Here is an 18772-nt window from a genome sequence, read left to right as displayed (position 1 = left end):
TGTGAAACAGAATGTTGTTTTGCAATTTCCCCCTGTCCCTCATGTCCTGTTCAATAGACATAGAAAAAATTATTGGCTCTCAAGAAGTCTCAAAAGTTCCATAAATTTAGATTTATTCATTTATTTATTCATTCTCTACTTATGAAGCATGTAGTCTGTATAATCACTGTTCTAGGTGCTGGGGAAAATACAAATATAATTTTTGCAATGGTCCTCTTTTGGAGCTTATCAGGGAGATTTAACACATTCATAAATACATTACAAGTAAACAACAAGTATAATGCAGAATAGGTTTCAGGAATAATACAAATGTTATAGCAGAATGCAAAATCTGAAGAAAAACAGCATTTCTGATCAATGACATCTGTGAAGGCTTCATGGGGAATGTGGCTTCTTGATGAAAAGATAAGATTTCAGTAGCAGAAGATGAGTTGAGAGAATTTTAACTGTAGGGAACAAAATGAGCAAAGGCACAGAAATGGAGAAAGAAAAATATTAATACTTTACATTTTAAGTATGCATCTGGAAGAAACATTTTAATTCTAAATTTTATTACTTAGAATAATTTGTCATTGTTCTATATCGAAGCCATTTCTAGTTTAGAGAGATGTCTGAAACAACATAGTCACTTCTTCCCACATCCCAACCCTGCCCCCCCCCATGCCCTTGGTCATGTTCCCTCCTCTCGAGATGATTTGAGGTAACATTTACAGTAAAAGAAAAGCCACAACATAATCAAATAAAGTTTGGAGCTAACATTTCAGAACAGTCACCTAACAATTGTTGTCAACCTATCCTTTCCTGAGCTATTTGCCTCATGTTCTCCTGGAGTAATTAAAGGTACCGCTTCCCTTTAAGGACAGGTAGGCAGTAAAGCAGATAAGTTCCAGGCCTGAAATCAAAAAGACCCATCTTCCTGAGTTCATTTCTGGTCTCAGACACTTATTACCTGCATGACACTGGGCAAGTCACTTAACCCTGTATGTGTCAGTTCCTCATCTGTAAGATGAGCTACAGAAGGAGATGGCAAACCATTCCAGTATCTTTGCCAAGAAAACCCCAAACGAGGTCACAAAGAAATAGACATGACTGAATGACATATTTCCCTTTAATCAATATCTTCATTCTTTCTCAATAGAGAAGGGTAGATTTTTTTTTCTAGTTTGTGATATAGACTTTTATATACAGGATCTTTTCTCTGCAGATGTTTTAGCTGCACCCCAGAATTTTTAAAATAGGTTGTCTTGTCATTATCGTTCCCTTTCAAATTCATAATTTCTATGATTTACCTTTTTATCCTCTTATTATTCAAGATGCCATTATTAAATCTCAAAATAGTTTTGTATCTTTTGAGTGCATTTCCTATGTTTATTAGTGTGTATTTCATTATGATCTGTACGGATGTGTTTAAGACTTGTGCTTTTTAAATTTATTTTTAGTTTCTCGTTAAATTTCTCTAGTATGTGGTCTATTTTTGTAAAAGGTATGCAATGATGAGAAATAAACATTCTTTAAGATTCTCATTCAGAAGATACCATAGGTCTCAGATCTAACTTTTCCAGCAGGTTGTTCGATTCTGTATTTTCCTTTGCTTATCCTCCATTTTCCAGATCTGAGAGAAGAGCATTACATTTCCTACAATTACTTTTATTATTCATGCATTTTTGCAATTTACTTAACTTTTCCTTTGTTACTTTAGATTCTGTTCCATTTGGTACATGTATGTTTAGTATTGCTATTGTTTTATTATCTATGGAACTTTTAAGGCATTCTATGTTTATCTCTCTTGACACTGAGAATTTTCACTTTTACTTTGTCTGAGAGCATGATTGAAGCTCTTGGGTTTTTTTTAATGGTCTGTTGTATATTAATTTTATTCCAACCTTTCATTTTCATTCTGTATGTGTCTATTTTTAAGGGATTTCTTTATATAGCCAATGGCTGGATTTCATTTTTCTAAATTTGGACAATTTTTATTTTACTGAATTGAATATGAATTCACTGACATTTGGGGTTATGATAATTAGGTTTACATTTTTCTCCATTTATTGTGTATGTTTTTTTTTATTTCTTTCCTCTTTTAAATAAGCACTTGTACCTGTCATTAGTTTTACTTAAATTTTGATGCTAATCTGTTCCCAAAAGCTCTCTCAAATTCCTATTTACCTATCCTTTCCTCCAGTTCTCTGAACTTAAATTGTTACATTTTTATTCATTCATTTGCTTCTCTTTTTACTTTCTTCTTTCCCTGCCCAATTCAACATCTTCTCTCTCCCCAAACCTCTTATTTTAAGTACCATTCTTTTCTAAGGAATTTTCCTTTGTCCCCCTTATAATGTCTTTTTTTTTGTTTAGAGTATTTTGAATAATATTCTCCAGTGTGAAATCTAATCATACTTGTTCTTTCTTTGTTTTCTCTAATTTCCTCATGAGCTCAAAGCTTCCAAAGTACCAAATTTGACTTTCCCATTTCATCTTGTTTTTGTCTTTGTTGTTTAGTTGTTTGATTGTGTCCTACTCTTTGTGACTCCATGGACCATACTGCCCATGGGGTTTTCTTTGCAAAGATACTGGAGTGGTTTGCCATTTCCTTTCCAATGGATTAAGGCAAAGAGAGTTAGTAGTTTGCCCAAAGTCACACAGCCAGAAAGTGTCTATAGTTGTATTTGAACTCAGGTCCTCCTGACTCCAGGCCCAGCACTCTAGTCACTGAGTCACCTAGTTGCCTCAGTCTATCCTAGGTCTATATTATTATTTTTTTCTGCCTTTTTTTTTTGCTGTGCCTTCTTCTTAGAAATATCAATTCCTAAGGCACACAATGTTGAATAGAAGCAACATTATGTAATGGGAATAATTTTGTGCTCCATATTTTGAGATCTGGTCTTGTGCCCGGCCCTTACTATGATTGTTCTTCACTTCTAAAGCCAGGTTAATCTATCTGTAATGTTCATTTTCCCTTATTATTATGGCTACTCTTGGAGATTCATGTATCTCTTCTCCTTGTGTAGGATAGTGTAGAATATAATCTTCTGAGGTACAACCATTTCTCAGAGAAGGCAAGCATTCTCTCTGGTAAAAGCACATTACAAAGTCCTTATCTCTTACCACGGATAGATACTTTTCCTTCTATGAGAACATTTTTAGTGGCACCTTTTCCTTTCTCATTCTGAGGTGACACCCACTGCCCTTCTTCTCCTCTCCTTGTAGTCCCTTCCATCCATTGTTGTTCTTTCCAGTAACAATGTCATTCTCCTTGGCAGAAAAAAAAAATAAAGAAAGAGAGGTAGAGTTATCTTCTCTCTTTTGTCATTTCGTTGTCCCATCCACCTTGAACAATGATTATGTCCTCATTTAATCCTCTTCTTTTCCTCAATATAACTTAAAACCCATGTTTTAAGCATTAGTTTTCCTTATTAGCATAAGGAGTCTTTGTGTTCATCATCTATTACCTGCTCTTACTTTAATCTTCTGTACAAGTATAACATTAGGGAACTGCAGCTGGATCCACATGTTCTCTACTGAAGCATACATTTTCAGCCAAAATCAGTCCTCTGAAGCTTGTCCTCTAATAAGGAGGGGTAGAATCCCTGTTCTCACAGTTGGGGTTGTTAAACCCAATTTCATTATCCCAAGGGTTGATTATACACAGAATTTTAATTGTGGCTCACATCTAGGGTTTCCCCAAAAATGGAGGAGCAGAAGGGTATTCACTGCAAAAAGTGAATCAAGTATCAGACAAATCTTTATTGACACAAAATTTGTACATACAAAATAAATGCTAAACATAAAAGATTCACAGTAGGCATTAAAAGAATACCTTAAAATATGATTTGGCAACTTAACATAATTCTGGTTGTAATCTGCTAAGAGGCTGATGCTTAAACTTCAACAGGATATATAACAAGTATATTTTAATCTATTTATACCCTTCCTTTATAGAGGGCCCTGAACTTTAAGAATTTTCCAGGTAATTCTCCATTTTATATCAGCAGGTCTCTTTGGTTTTGACTCCATGAAACAACATGCCCCCACACTGGGCACTCCCTGTTGGCCTCCTGCCCCATCCCCTCTACTTTTCAGCTTCTTTTTATGGGTTGTCTTCCCCATTCAATTCTAGGCTCCTTAAGAGCAAGGACTATCTTTCTTTTTTTTTTAATTTGTATCCCTAGTACTTAGCACAGTGCTTGGCACATAGTAGGCACTTAATAAATGTTTATTGAGTTGACTGTCCTTTGAACAAATTCATGGAGATAAATACATAACCCACATCGGCAACATGTATCTTCTGTATATTTCACCTCAGCTCTGCACTGTCCAAATGGCCAAATATGGGCCTAACCTTTTCTCAGTGGACCTTTTCTCTGAGATTGCTGGAAGAATTTCTGGGGAATCCTTCCTTTTCTCCATTAAACTCTGATCTAATGGGAAGTCAGGACCTCTGGACTTCTTGAAGTTACAAGATTACTTCCAAGCCTGGAGATGTCCATCTTGAGATAAAAACTCTTTTCTATAAGAGCAAGAAAGAGCCAACACCAACTGGCTTCCTAAACACAGGCTCAACCTTGCCTGGGCAAGAATGTGTTTTGGATGCAATGTACTTACTTCTTCATCAAAGCTAAGGTTGGGGCTGAGTAAGCTGCTCTTTCCCCTACCCCACTCTTGGGAGGTAGAACTAAATAGTCCTGACATGATTCAAAGTTAGAATCAAAGAGAGGCCAAGAGAAAAACTGATGTATAAAAATCTTTTATACATTCACTGAGTGGATAGCTCTTCTGACTGACATCTCAACATACAAGCCCTTGGCTCTGAGCCACACATATCCAGGAGCAAGTTTCAAAGGTCCCCACAAGATCACTGGAATTCATAATGTCAACTCTGAGTATGCTTCATATGATGGCCCCTATAGGCCAATTCAATCTTGCTACACAAGTCATTTAAAAATATAAATTAGTTGTGTGTGTACCCACATTACTTCCTTTAAACAATTCCCATTATTATTCCCCTTTGAATTTATTTATCTTTGTGTGTTCAGACTTTATTTGAGAATTTATCATCCCACCTGGGCTAGTTTTTCTTAAAGAATTTTAGTCCACGAGATCCTATCTATCTTTTCTCTACGTCAACTTGAAATACAGAACTACCAAAGTAGTAACAACAAGGGTCTTTAACTGAGGCAAAAGAATTACAAATCAAGATACCATACTGGAGTGACCAGAAAAGGCAGAAGGAGTAGAATTTAAATACGCTTCAACACAGAGAGAGTCTCAGGGAAGGCATAGCCTCTCAAAGCTGTTATATAAGTTATTTTACAAAATAGTTGAAAGTGCATAGAGAAAGTTGGGAAGGATTAGGGTGTGGTGACATCTAGTTAGAACAGTGGCCTCTAGATGCAACATTGAGGAATTTCCAGAGAAACCACAAGACTAGCTCCAACTGTTTTGAACTTGCTCTGACCATGAGGTCAGGGTCAGGCGATCCTCTGATGGTTGCATTCAACATCTGAACTCTGAAATCTACTCTTCCAAAATCCAGGACACATTTCAGAATATAATATTAATGACTAACATTTGAGTAGTGATTCAAAGTTTGCGAAGGATTTTACCTACATTATCTTTTTTTATTTTTAGCTGTAAAACATGTCTCCAGGTAAGACCTGCAGGTATTATTCCCATCTTTCAGATGAGGAAACAGAAGCTCAGAGAAACTCAATTATATGCCTAAGATCATGCAACTAGTTAGAAGGAATGTTAAAGCTGTACTAGATCAAGTGAGATGACTTATGTAGCATTTTGCAAAACTTAAAGCATCATATAAATGTTAGCAATTGTTATTATGAATATTATTGTTGTTGTTGGGTAGCCACTTAAATTTATTCCAACTTTAAAAAATCATTATTCTTTGATTCTGTGTGGATATATTCACATTAATAAATCCAGGAACCAGAGGGAGTGAGACTAGTGAAGAGCATTTGGATGGAGATCAAAGGAAGCAGAATCAGGAATGATGTTGTCATTGGCATATTCTCCAGATGACCTGTACAGAAAAAGGAAATAGACAAAGATTTTGGGAAACAGGTCAAAGACATATGTATGTATGTATGTATGTATGTATGTATGTATGTATGTATGTGTATATATATGTATATACACATACATATACATATATGCGTATATATGTGTGTATATATATATATGCACACATGCATACACACTTCTGTGTGTGTATAAAAATTAGTCATTGGAGATTTCAGTGATTCAGATATCTGCTAACTCTCTGTCTCTCTGCCCAAAACAGAGTACCTGATAATTTCTTGACTTGCTTTATGGAGAATTTTATCCTTCAAAAAAGTGGAGGAATACAACAAGGGAAAATTCTGTATTGGATCTGATTCTCACCAAAATGGAGGATCTGGTTGCTGCGGTATAAATGATAAGCGCTTTGAAGGAGGTGGTAATGCCACCTAAGAATTTCTGTCGGAAAAAGAAAAGAATCTAGGAACAGGAGGCAACCTAGAATAGTGGATAGTGTGCTATAATTGGAGTTAAGAAAACTTAGGTTGAAATCTTATGTCTGACACTATCTGTGTGATCATGGAAAATATACTTCTCTGAACCTCAGTTTTTTCATCTGTAAAAAAAATTGCCATTATTTTACAAACTTTAAAGTACTATATAAACATCAGTTATTATTGCTTGTAGTAGTAGCAGTAGTAGTAGAAGTAGAAGTAGTAGTAGTAGTAGTAGTAATAGTAGCAGTAGTACTAGTAGTAGTAGCAGCAGCAGCAGTAGTCCTATTCTTAGGTTGACAATAAACTACACATATAGGACATGAAATACTTGACTTAATAATTTCTGTCAAAAAAAATCTGAGGACAATTATTGATTATCAATTTTATGTGAACCAAAAATCTTTTGCTATAAAATAAATCTTAGGTTATATTCATCAAAACACAGCATTCACAGTGAGGGAGACACTAGTGCCACTATCCTCCTCCCTGGTTGGCCACATCTGGATAATTGAATTTTCTTCTGGGCATCACGTTTTTAAAAGGGTATTGACAAATTTGAGTATGTCCAGACCAGAACAAGCAGTTTGATGGAGGACCTCAAAACTATGCCATATGAAGGAAGGTTGAAAAAATGGAGTGAGGGATGATTAGTTTGGAGAAGAAAAGACTGAATAATCAGGCTTCAAACATTTGTAGGGATATCAGACAGAGGGTAATTTAACTTGTTTTGTGAGGTTTCAGAGGACAGGACTAGGACCAACAGAAAAACTTGTAGGGGAACAGATTTCAGGGCTGCTCAGCAAAGAAAGGAGTTTTTTTTTTTTTTTAAAGTTAGTGAGTACTTTCTCACTGAAAGTATTCCAATAAGGGTCTAGCATACTACCTTTTAAGGTTATTGTAGGCAAAAATTCCTGCTTTGGGTAGAAGATTAGATAAGATTATATAAAAAATCCTTTGCAACTCTAAGGGTCTCTGACTCTTAAACTTTAATGATTAAGGGATTCCATGATTTTGATATACTTGGGCTAAATAGCCTAAGGAATTTTAAAAGAAACTAAGGATATTCTGAGGTGTATTCCTGAAATTGATGAGGTTGACATCATTAGAGACAGGATTAGTCTCCTACAATGGGTCCCTTGGTTTCTGGATGAAAGGAATCCATTATTTAACCCTAGGGATATTTCTTATGTTCTCACATTTGTTAAATTGGGCAAGTCAGCAAATGTATTACTGAGAAATCTCTTTTGCTTTGGGAGACTCCAGGCTGTCAGGGGATTTGTTGCCAAAACAAACTTCTAGGATAAGATCTACTTTGTGGAAGTGCTGAAATTTCATCCCTAGTTTGTCTAATGTGATATAAAGAACAACCACAAGTGGTTAATTAGCAGTAGAGATAAGGAAATTTTGGGTACCAAGGAGTGGAATTTCCTTGAGGTCTCATTAGCAAAGGAGACAATTATGGGGATTCAACTGCTGCACAGATATCTCACTCTCAGCTAGACTAGTCACAGAAATACTACATCTTATTCTGGGATGCTCCCAGCATTTTCTGAGGGCAGATCTAGGATAAAAAAAGTGAAATCTTAGTATTTTTTCCCATTTCTGATGAAGTGTTGTCTATACATCATTTGTATTTTTTAAAATCCCAGAAGCTTTCCTAGATGCTCCCTCCCACCCCCCCCACATCTTTTAATATAATTAAAGCTATGAAGTCAAGGAGCTAGCAGTGATAACCAAGGAGGAGAGTCCTGATCAGTTCATAGAATCACAGATCAGAGGAGATGGATAGGCCCCTAGAGACCATCTAGTCCTAGTCCAACCCCTCATTTCACAGATGAGGGCCTGGGGCTATGAGTGGTTGTGACTTTCCATATAGCTAGTAAGTACCTGAGGTGGAATATGAACCCAGGGCTTTCTTATTTCAATTCTTATACTCTACCCAGTATGCAATATTGCCTCTAGTTCAGTGCAGTCCCTCCAGAACCCAACCCAGACTAGAGTTTAGAGACAAGCCTATAGCTCCACAGGAACTCAAGTCCCAGAGCTAAAGTAAGAGATTGGTATGCAATTCAGAGCCCAACTAACCTAACTTTTGTAAACAGCCATTTTCAAAGTCTCTTCCTCCTTCCCCTCTCCTGTTCTCTTTTCCATCTTTCTCCTTTACTTTTCCTTTCCCTTTTTAAAATTTTCCTTTTCTTTTCCCTTTCCTTCCCCAAAGGGTTAACTGAGCCCCTATTTTCTATAGTTTGTGAAAGTTGAGATATTGGACTGTGGTGAATAAAAATGCAATGAAGGTAGACTGAGGCAAGTTTTCCAGGCAAGACAAAAGTTTATTAACAGTGGCATTGTAACTGTTAGTCAATTGAGTCAGACTGTCCCCCCTCAGTGGGTCAGCAAGCACAAAGGGATTGAAAAGACCATATTCATTGAGACCACAAAGGAGGATAGGGATTGAGGCAACAGAAAAGGCTTATGATTAGCTGCAGCTGAGGAAAGTGGGCTGGCCTTCAGGTGTGGCTGATCATGCTCTTTTCTGACATTTAAGGGATGCTAATTGCTTTTTGGGACTCATATGCCTCTAGTAATCTTGGCTAGAAAATCCAATAGTGTAATGCACTGGAATGGATCCAGAATCCTGATGGAGAAAGAAAGGATGAGGGAAAAAATGTTAACATTTTAAAAATTAAAATTAGTGAATGAAAATGTAAACAGTTGTGGGGAGTGGAGCCAAGATGGTGTCTGGAAAGCAGGAACTTGAGTGAGCTCCCCACCATGTCCCTCCAAAAACCTACAAAAAATGGCTCTGAACAAATTCTAGAACTGCAGAACCCACAAAATAGCAGAGGGAAGCAGGGATCCAGCCCAGGACAGCCTGGATGGTCACTAGATGAGGTCTATCGCACATGGAGTGGAGGGGAGCAGAGCTCAGCCTGGGAGGCAGCAGGACCAACCACACCAGGAGCCAGGCAGGACAGGCCCTAGCACCCTGAATCAGTGAGCTGTGGCAGTTACCAGACGTCTCAACCCACAAACACCAAAGACAACAGAGAAGGGTAGTGGGAAAAGCTGCAGGGGACAGAGTTCACGGTTTAGCCACTGCCCCAGGGGCAGTGGGGGAGGTGCAGCTACAGAACTACAGCTGCAGTTACTTCCGGTCCCATGCCCACATGGTGGGAGGAATTAAGTGGTGGATCAGAGCAGGAGTGCAGAGCCTACTGAAGATTTGCGTCAGGTCTGGGTTGGTGGTTCTTGAGGAAGGAGGAGTGCTGGTGTGGCAGAGCTGGCTGTATAGAAATAGCTATGAAACCAAGGGCGCATCTCCTCAAGCTTGGAACAAAGTACTCTTTGCTCTACAAGCAGTCATACCCCGATGTAAGTTGGCTGGGAACATGGCCAGGCAGCAAAAACACACCCAGATTCAGTCTCAGACTTTGGAATCCTTCTTTGGTGACAAAGAAGACCAAAACATATAGCCTGAAGAAGTCAACAAAGTCCAAGAACCTAGACCAAAAGCCTCCAAGAAAAACACGAACTGGTCTCAGGCTATGGAAGAGCTCAAAAAGGAGTTGGAAAAGCAAGTTAGAGAAGTAGAGGAAAAATTGGGATGAGAAAGGAGAAGGATGCAAGAAAACCATGAAAAACAAGTCAATGACTTGCTAAAGGAGACCCAAAAAAATACTGAAAAAAATATTGAAGAAAACAACACTTTAAAAAATAGACTAACAAATGTCAGAAGAGCTCCAAAAAGCCAATGAGGAGAAGAACGCCTTGAAAGGCAGAATTAGCCAAATGGAAAAGGAGGTCCAAAAGACCACTGAAGAAAATGCTACCTTAAAAATGAGATTGGAGCAAGTGGAATCTAGTGACTTGATGAGAAATCAAGATATTATAAAACAGAACCAAAGGAATGAAAAAATGGAAGACAATGTCAAATATCTCGTTGGAAAAACCACTGACCTAGAAAATAGATCCAGGAGAGATAATTTAAAAATTATTGGACTACCTGAAAGCCATGATCAAAAGAAGAGCCTAGATATCATCTTTCAAGAAATTATCAAGGAGAATTGCCCTGATATTGTAGAGCCAGAGGGTAAAATAGAAATTGAAAGAATCCACAGATCACCTTTTCAAATAGATCCCAAAAAGAAAACTCCTAGGAACATTGTCACCAAATTCTAGAGCTCCCAGGTCAAGGAGAAAATACTGCAAGCAGCCAGAAAGAAACAATTTGAATATTGTGGGAAAACAATCAGGATAACACAGGATCTGGCAGCTTCCACATTAAGGGACCGAAGGGCTTGGAATATGATATTCTGGAGGTCAATGGAGCTAGGATTAAAACCAAGAATCACCTACCCAGCAAAACTGAGTATCATGCTCCAAGGCAAAATATGGATTTTCAATGAAATAAACGACTTTCAAGCTTTCTCAGTGAAAAGACCAGAGCTGAATAGAAAATTTGACTTTCAAACACAAGAATCAAGAGAAGCATGAAAAGGTAAACAAGAAAGAGAAATCATAAGGGACTTACTAAAGTTGAACTGTTTTGTTTACATTCCTACATGGAAATATGATGTGTATGATTCATGAGACCTCAATATCATAGTAGCTGAAAGGAATATGCATATATATATATATATATATATATATGTGTGTGTGTGTGTGTGTGTGTGTGTGTATACATATATATACACATATGTGTGTATCTATGTATGTATATATATATGTGTGTATATATATATATACACACACAAAGGGAACAGGGTGAGTTGAATATGAAGGGATGATATCTAAAAAAGTAAAATCAATTTAAGGGATAAGAGAGGAATATATTGAGAGAGGGAGAAAGGGAGAGATGGAATGGGGTAAATTATCTCACATAAAAGTGGCAAGAAAAAGCAGTTCTGTGGGAAGGGAAGAGGAGGCAGGTGAGGGGGAATGAGTGAATCTTGCTCTCATCAGATTTGACCTGAGGAGGGAATACCATACACACTCAATTGGGTATCTTACCCCACAGGAAAGAAGGAGGAAGAAGATAAAAAAGGGGGGATGATAGAAGGGAGGGCAGACGTGGGGAGGAGGTAATCAAAAACAAACATTTTCGAAAAGGGACAGGGTCAAGGGAGAAAATTCAATAAAGGGGGATAGGTTAGGAAGGAGCAAAACATAGTTAGTCTTTCACAACATGAGCATTGTGGAAGGGTTATACATAATGATACGCATGTGGCCTATGTTGAATTGCTTGCCTTCTTAGGGAGGGTGGGTGGGGAGGGAAGAGGGGAGAGAATTTGCAACTCAAAGTTTTAAAAACAGACGTTCAAAAACAACAACAACAAAAAAGTTTTTCATGCAACTAGGAAATAAGATACACAGGCAATGGGGCATAGAAATTTATCTTGCCCTACAAGAGAAGAAGGGGAAGGGGGATGGGAGGGGAGTGGGGTGACAGATGGGAGGGCTGACTGGGGAATGGGGCAACCAGAAAATATGCCATCTTGGAGTGGGGGGAGGGTAGAAATGGGGAAAAAAAATCTGTAATTCAAACTTTTGTGAAAATCAATGCTGAAAACTAAATATATTAAATAAATTTTAAAAAATGAAAAAAAAAATAAGAAATCCTACCACCTTTCAGTACAGGTGGAAGACTAGAGGTATGACCATAGAGGTGATTTGTTATACTAAGCTGTACTTACTATAGTATACTTATTTGTTACAAGGGAAAGTTTGATTGTGGGTGGGGGGAAGAAAGAGTCAGTGAAAAGTGAAAGAAATAAAAAAAAATAAACTCAAAAAAAAAGAAAATGTAAACAGTTGTAAATCATATTGAGCCAATTGTATTGATGTTTAACCTTAAGTATACACACACACACACACACACACACACACACACATATGAGCATGTGTGTGTGTGTGTGTGTGTGTGTGTGTGTGTGTGTGTGTGTGTGTATTTTGAGAGATGTGGGGTGGGGGAAGGATCACTGAGCCTGGGAGATAAATAGCCTACCTCTTAGAAGGCTTCCTAGGGCTGTTTTCATATCCTGATTCCTCAGGCTATAGAGGAAAGGGTTCAGCATCGGGGTGACTACTGTGTAGACCACAGATGATGCTGTCTCTTCAGTAGAGTATACTGATGAGGGACAGAAGTAAGCACTCAAAACAGTTCCGTAGAAGACACAAACTACAGAGAGGTGGGAGCCACAGGTAGAGAAGGCTTTGCGTCTTCCCCCACTCCCTGATGGGATTCTGAGGATGGCCAAGACAATGTGGATGTAGGAGGCCACAATACATAGGAAAGGAATTGTCATAACTGGGCCACCAACAGCAAAAACCATCAACTTATTGATACGAGTGTCAGAGCAGGACAGCTTCAGAAGAGGGCCAATATCACAGAAAAATTGAGACACTTCCCCTACCACACAAAAAGAGAGATGGGCCATGAGGAGGGTGTGAGTCAGGGCAACCAAATTAGTGAGAACCCAACACACACTCACAAGAAGTACACAGAGCCTGGGGCTCATTGCCGTGGTATAGTGGAGAGGGCGACAGATGGCCACATACCGATCATATGCCATCACAGCCAGCAGAAAGCTATCTAGATCACCAAAAGTCAGGAAAAAATAGAGTTGTGTTAGGCACCCTATGTAGGAAATAGTGTGACATTGGGTATACATATTTACTAGCATTTTCAGGACAGTGGTAGAAGATAAACCAATATCAGCTAAAGAGAGGCAGGCCAGGAAAAAGTACATGGGGGTATGGAGACGAGCTTCAGAGATGATGGCCAGGAAGATGAGCAGGTTCCCAACTATAGTCACCAGGTATATGAATAGAAAGAGCCCAAAAAGAATCTGCTCCTGTTCTGGCCAATGGGAGATACCCCGGAGGAGGAATTCAGAGACAGTAGACTGATTTCCTTGCCTCATTTCATTGACACATCAGGAAGCAACAAAAGACCTACAGAAAACAAATGAATAATTCCTTAAGTACATTAAGTTGCATATCAATCAACATTCATTTTTAAGCATGTTGGACCAAACAGCAAAATACCTAATCTTCAGGTACTTTATTTCTTTATTTAGTTTTGGTCAGCAAAACAATTTATAGGCTCTGTGAAACAACTCTTTTGCCTGTGAGTGGCCACCCACTTTAGACTCTACTATTTGTGTGAAGGAGGTGGAGGAGGGGGTAGCTAGGTGAATCAGTGGAAAGAACACTGTGTCTGAAAGACCCAGAGAGGGAGACCTGAGTTCAAATATAGCCTCAGATGCTTTCTAGCTGTGTGACCCTGGGTAAGTCATTTAACCTCTGCTTGCCTTAATCCAGAGGAGAAGGAAATGGCAAGCCACTTCAGTGTCTTTGTCAGTATGGTCCATGGAGTCACAAACATCTGGACATGAACAACCAAAAAACAGCAAACATAAACAATGAAGTAATATAAAAAAATTGGGGGCAGCTAGGTGATGCACTGGATAGAGCATGGGGCCTGGAGTAAGGCAGATCTGAGTTTAAGTCTGGCCATTTTCAGACACTTACTAGCTGTGTGACCCTGGGCAAGTCACTTAAACTTTTTTGCTGAGTGAGATAGAGGATCAATTAGGACCCTTTTGGGGAAAAACTTCTCCATCAGAGACTAGAAGAAAGGAAGAGATGGTTGGGGAAGATGTCAAGAAGTTGTGAGATGAGAAGGCATTAAGAGGGAGCTTATCATGAACGGCCTTGATTTTCATGGTAAAGTATGATGAAAAGGTGCCCAGCTAATAGGGCAGGGCAAGAGGGTGCTGTGGAAGGCTTGAAGATAGAAGACAAGGTTTGAATAAACACGAATGTGATTTGTTTAAGATGATTAGTTAGGTAAAAGAATTACCTTGCTAAAGTAAGAACCCAGGATTTAGTGATTTAAGTTTATTGTGGACCCAATCAGTACAGTTGTATGATTTACTCCAGGTTTGTTTACTCAGCAGCATCTTGAGTAGGAGGAGTAATTCAGGGTTGGGTTTGGGGTTGGGCAAGGAATGAAAAGCAGTAGGAAAAGGCAGGAAGGGAATTGGGAGTACGGGAGAGTATAGGGTTGAATTTGTGTGAGGCAGGGAAGGAAGTTGTGTAAAGCCAGAACAACTATGATGGTCTGAGAAAGGCCTGAGGGGTTGAAGGACCAGAGGTAATGGTGAGAGCCAACAATAGATTTAGGAGGGGTAAGGTATAGGGAGGGGTGGAAGTGAAGTATAAATCAGGTGGCAAAGGTTCTTGACTTGGCATTTCAAGAAAGTAATTGTATAAATTGGAATAAGTTACTGTCCCCATCCATCCCCACCTCAAACCTTAGGCTAATGGCTGAATTGTCCTATGGAAACCTGAATCATAGGATCTCAGGATTCCCAAGGACCTGAGAGTGCCTATGGTCAATCTCTGCCAGATGTATGAAACAGTTTTCAATCCCCAAATGAGAGGATAACCTAATTTAACATCGTCAATGATGGGAAACATTATATCCCAAGTCAGACCAGTTCATTTTTAGATACTTCTAATTCTTAGAAAATTCTTGCTTGTACTAAACTGAAATCTTCTCTGTGATTTCTCCTCTCCAGGCTAAAGTTCCCCAGTTCCTTCCAATGATTTGTATATAGCATGGTTTTAAGCAGCTTTTGAATCATGCATCATACTTTTCTAGACATTTTTTGGCTTATCAATATCCTTCCTAAAATGTCATAACCCTGAGCTGAATATGATATACCAGATGTGTTCTGCCCAGGACAGAGTCTAATGGAATTAATATCTTCCTTGCTCTGGACACTATACTTGGTTATGGTGTCGTAGCTAATGCATAATAAAATCACTTTACCCTAAAACATCCAGGGATCTTCTCCATGTCTCACACCCTGCTATTGAGTCACATCTTTCTCCTCTTGTAATTTGTACAAAGATTAAAAAAAACCTCAAGTTGTAATAGTTTATATTTTATTCCTATTTCATTTCTTCTTATCAAATTTGGCCCCTTAGTTCAGCCTGTCAAGATCTTTTGGGATCCTGATTATGGCATCTGACATCAAGTTCATCAGTCTAGAGTTTGAATAATTAACCTTCTTCACATTTTTTTTAAAAACCAGGACAAAGTTTATGTTTTGCTTAGTCTTGTGCAATTCAATAAATGCAACAAATACTAAGCAAATGGAAGGAACTGTGTCAGCCACTAGAGTCCCAAATCAATCAATCAATCTCTCTCTCTCTCTCTCTCTCTCTCTCTCTCTCTCTTTCTCTCTCTCTCTTTCTCTGTCATAGGCCCTGTTCTCAAGGATCTTCCCTTCTAAGGGAGGATATGACTTGTATATCTAGAAGTATCATACAAAATAGGGAATGAGAGGTGCAAAGGAGAAATCAGGTGAAGTCTTGTAAGAATGTGGAACACTGAAAACTGGGGTGATCCAGGAAGGCTTCTGAGAGTAGGTAATTCCTGACCCAAGTTTTGAAGGAAGATAAGAACTCTCAAAAGGCAGAGATACAGAGAGAATGCACTGCAAGAATGAAGATGGCCTCTGAGAAGTTGTGGAGGAAGGAGTTGGCATGTTGATTTTGGAGAACAGCCTATAATTATTTGGCTGAAAGGTAAAATACATAAGGGGGAGTAATGTGAAACAGTTATAAATGTATCACAGAATAACAAAATTTTAGAATAATAAGAGACCTCAGTGATTATCTAGACCAACCTATATTCCAAAAGGAATCCTCGCTAAGCATATGTGACTAGGGGTCATCTAATCTCTGTCGGAATATCTCCGATGAGAGGGAGCCTGGCTGCTCATGAGGAAGCCCATTCCACTTATAGATAGCTCTAACAGGTAGGAAGTTTTTCTGACATCAATACTATATTTGTTTCTTAGCATCTCCTATTCATTGTTCCTGGTTTTGCTCTTGGGACCAAACAGGGAGTCTAATGCTTCTTCTGCATGGCAATCCTTAAAAACAGCTATCACATCTACCTTAATCTCTCCCCTCTCCCCCCATCCAAAGTATCTTCTTCTTCAGGTTAAAATTTCTAGTTTCTTCAGTTAGACCTAGTTTCTTGAGGCAGCTAAGTGGTCCAATGGTTAGAACTCTGGGAGGGAAGATCTGAGTTCAAAGCCACCCTCACACGCTAACTAGCTATATGACCCTGGACAAATCATTTAACCTCTTTGCCTCCATCAATTTCCTTAACTGTAAAATGGAGATAGAAGGAGCACCTACCTCACAGGGTTGTTGTGAAGATCAAATGAAATAGTATTTATAGAAGTGCTTAACACAGTGCCTGGCAGGTAAGAGGCACTTAATAAATGATTATTCCCTTCTCTCCCTTTCCAGTTCTCATAGAGACCAGATTCCTGGCCCTTTACCATTCTGGTTACCCTTCTTTGATTGTTCTTCAACTTATTAATGTCCATCCTAAATTTTTGCACTCAGAACTAAGAACACTATTCAGAGCAAAGTATGTCACCTTATTCCCAACAGTCAAGCCTCTGTTAATGCAACCCTATATTCAATTCCCTTTTTTGACTGCAACATCATACCGATGACTCATTATTGAGCTGGCAGTTCAGTAAACCCGTAGATTTCTTATCAGACCAGGTACTATCTAATCCTGCCACCTCTATCTTGTCTTTGTGAAACTGATTTTCTCAACCAAAATGTAAAACTCTATGTTATACCAATTGAAACTTATCAGATTCGACCTAATATTCTAGCCTGTCAGGTTCTTTTCAGATCCTGATTCTCTGATAGTTTCATGTCATCAGCAGATTTTATAAACATGATCTCTGTCTTTATCCAAGGTAGGTAGAATCATGTAAGAGTGAGCCTTAAATACCAGGCTAAGGATTTTATATTTAATCACAGAGGCAAAAAGGAGCCACTGAGGTTTGGAACTGGGGAATGCCATGGTCAGACTTGCATCTTACAATAACTATTTTCCCAAGGCATACTATTCCATTGTCTAGAAATTCTAAATGTCAGAAATATGTTCACCTCTCTGTCAATCTATCTATGGACTTTTCTATTCCTACTTCCTATCCCTTACCTGACTATTCTTTGTTGATCTCAGATACTTTCACCAAAGACTCCATCTCTTCTGCCACCATTTATCTCCTTTGGATAAGGGGAAATTCATCATGAGAATATGACCTAAGAACTTTAAAACCTTTCTTCCCTAAAGCAAAGGAGATAGAAAGAGTTCTAGGCAGAACTCAAAGTAAGTGGTTCACCACTACCTGGAACAAAAGAATGTGCTAATTAGTTATGGCAAGAATATTTACCAGTTTCATAAATCCCTGGGAGCTAATCCCCATGACTCTTTATTAGAGGTGCAGTTAGTTGTCTCATTTTAGCACCCAATCGCACTAGTCTCGGTGCTCACCATAATTTGAGGAGAGGGAAAGGATATATGTCTCCTGACATCATTGGTGTCTGAGATTATGGGCACTATATCCAGAAATGGATAGAGAAGGTAATGATCCATATTACCAAATTTAAAACAACCTTTGATTTTATCCCTAAAAGAACTTCTTCCACCAAAGTGGATCAGAAACTCTCCGTACCTCAGTAGAGATGAAGCATTCTGGCCATAAATAATAATCAGCATGAATTATGACTTAATGTTGACACACTGACTTTCATTTGAAAATTAAATGAGTACTTCATGAAGTAATGAGTTATCTATCTTTGAAAATTGTAGAGGCTAGAACTAGATGATCACTTGTAGAAGGTGTTGTAGAGAGGATGAATCAGCTATTTGTACAAGAGGTTAGACAAAATAAGCTCTATGATCCCTGTAAATTATAAAAGTCATTGGTTTTCAGTAGTAAGAGGAAGTATCTTTATCTCCATATTACAGTTTGTATATTATAATCTGTAATTGTTTTTTAAAAAAACAGGTATGAAGATGCCACTTTCCTCAAAAATCTTCAGAGACTCTATTTCCTCTAGGACAAAATACAAATGCCTCAGTTTGGAAGTTAAAGTCCCTTCATCCCACACTTCGTTTTAAAAAATATTTTTTTCTCAATCAGCAAAAATCTGCTTTCTCTCTCTCCCACCCAATTCATCCCATTGAGAATGAGAGGAAGTTAAAAACTTTGTTACAAACACATATGGTTAAGCAAAATAAATTTCCTTATTGGCCACATCCAAAAATATCTACTTCTCATTCTGTGCTCTGAGTTATTCACTTTTATATCAGGAGATAGTTAGCATTTTTTATTATTAGCCCTCTGAAATCATGGTTGGTTATACACTGA

At 38.3% G+C, this 18772-nt stretch overlaps 1 protein-coding gene and 1 pseudogene across 1 annotated transcript; both read right to left on the bottom strand.

Annotated features, from left to right (window-relative positions):
* The window catches only part of LOC118841651, a 1013973-nt pseudogene that overhangs the window by 26159 nt on the left and 969042 nt on the right, over positions 1 to 18772 (bottom strand).
* LOC118841670 (olfactory receptor 1N1-like) lies at positions 12485 to 13435 on the bottom strand. Its single transcript, XM_036749251.1, has one exon. It carries the CDS (start codon positions 13430 to 13432, stop codon positions 12485 to 12487), a length of 948 nt encoding a protein of 315 aa, XP_036605146.1. The 5' UTR covers positions 13433 to 13435.

This window comes from Trichosurus vulpecula, chromosome 3 (assembly GCF_011100635.1).
Source record: "Trichosurus vulpecula isolate mTriVul1 chromosome 3, mTriVul1.pri, whole genome shotgun sequence".
Lineage (NCBI taxonomy): Eukaryota > Metazoa > Chordata > Mammalia > Diprotodontia > Phalangeridae > Trichosurus > Trichosurus vulpecula.
This window is presented reverse-complemented; position numbering and strand designations above follow the sequence as displayed.

What these genes read in the sequence shown, in the direction of transcription:
- LOC118841670 (XM_036749251.1), bottom strand. Translation starts at nt 13,432, where the DNA reads ATGAGGCAAGGAAATCAGTCTACTGTCTCTGAATTCCTCCTCCGGGGT.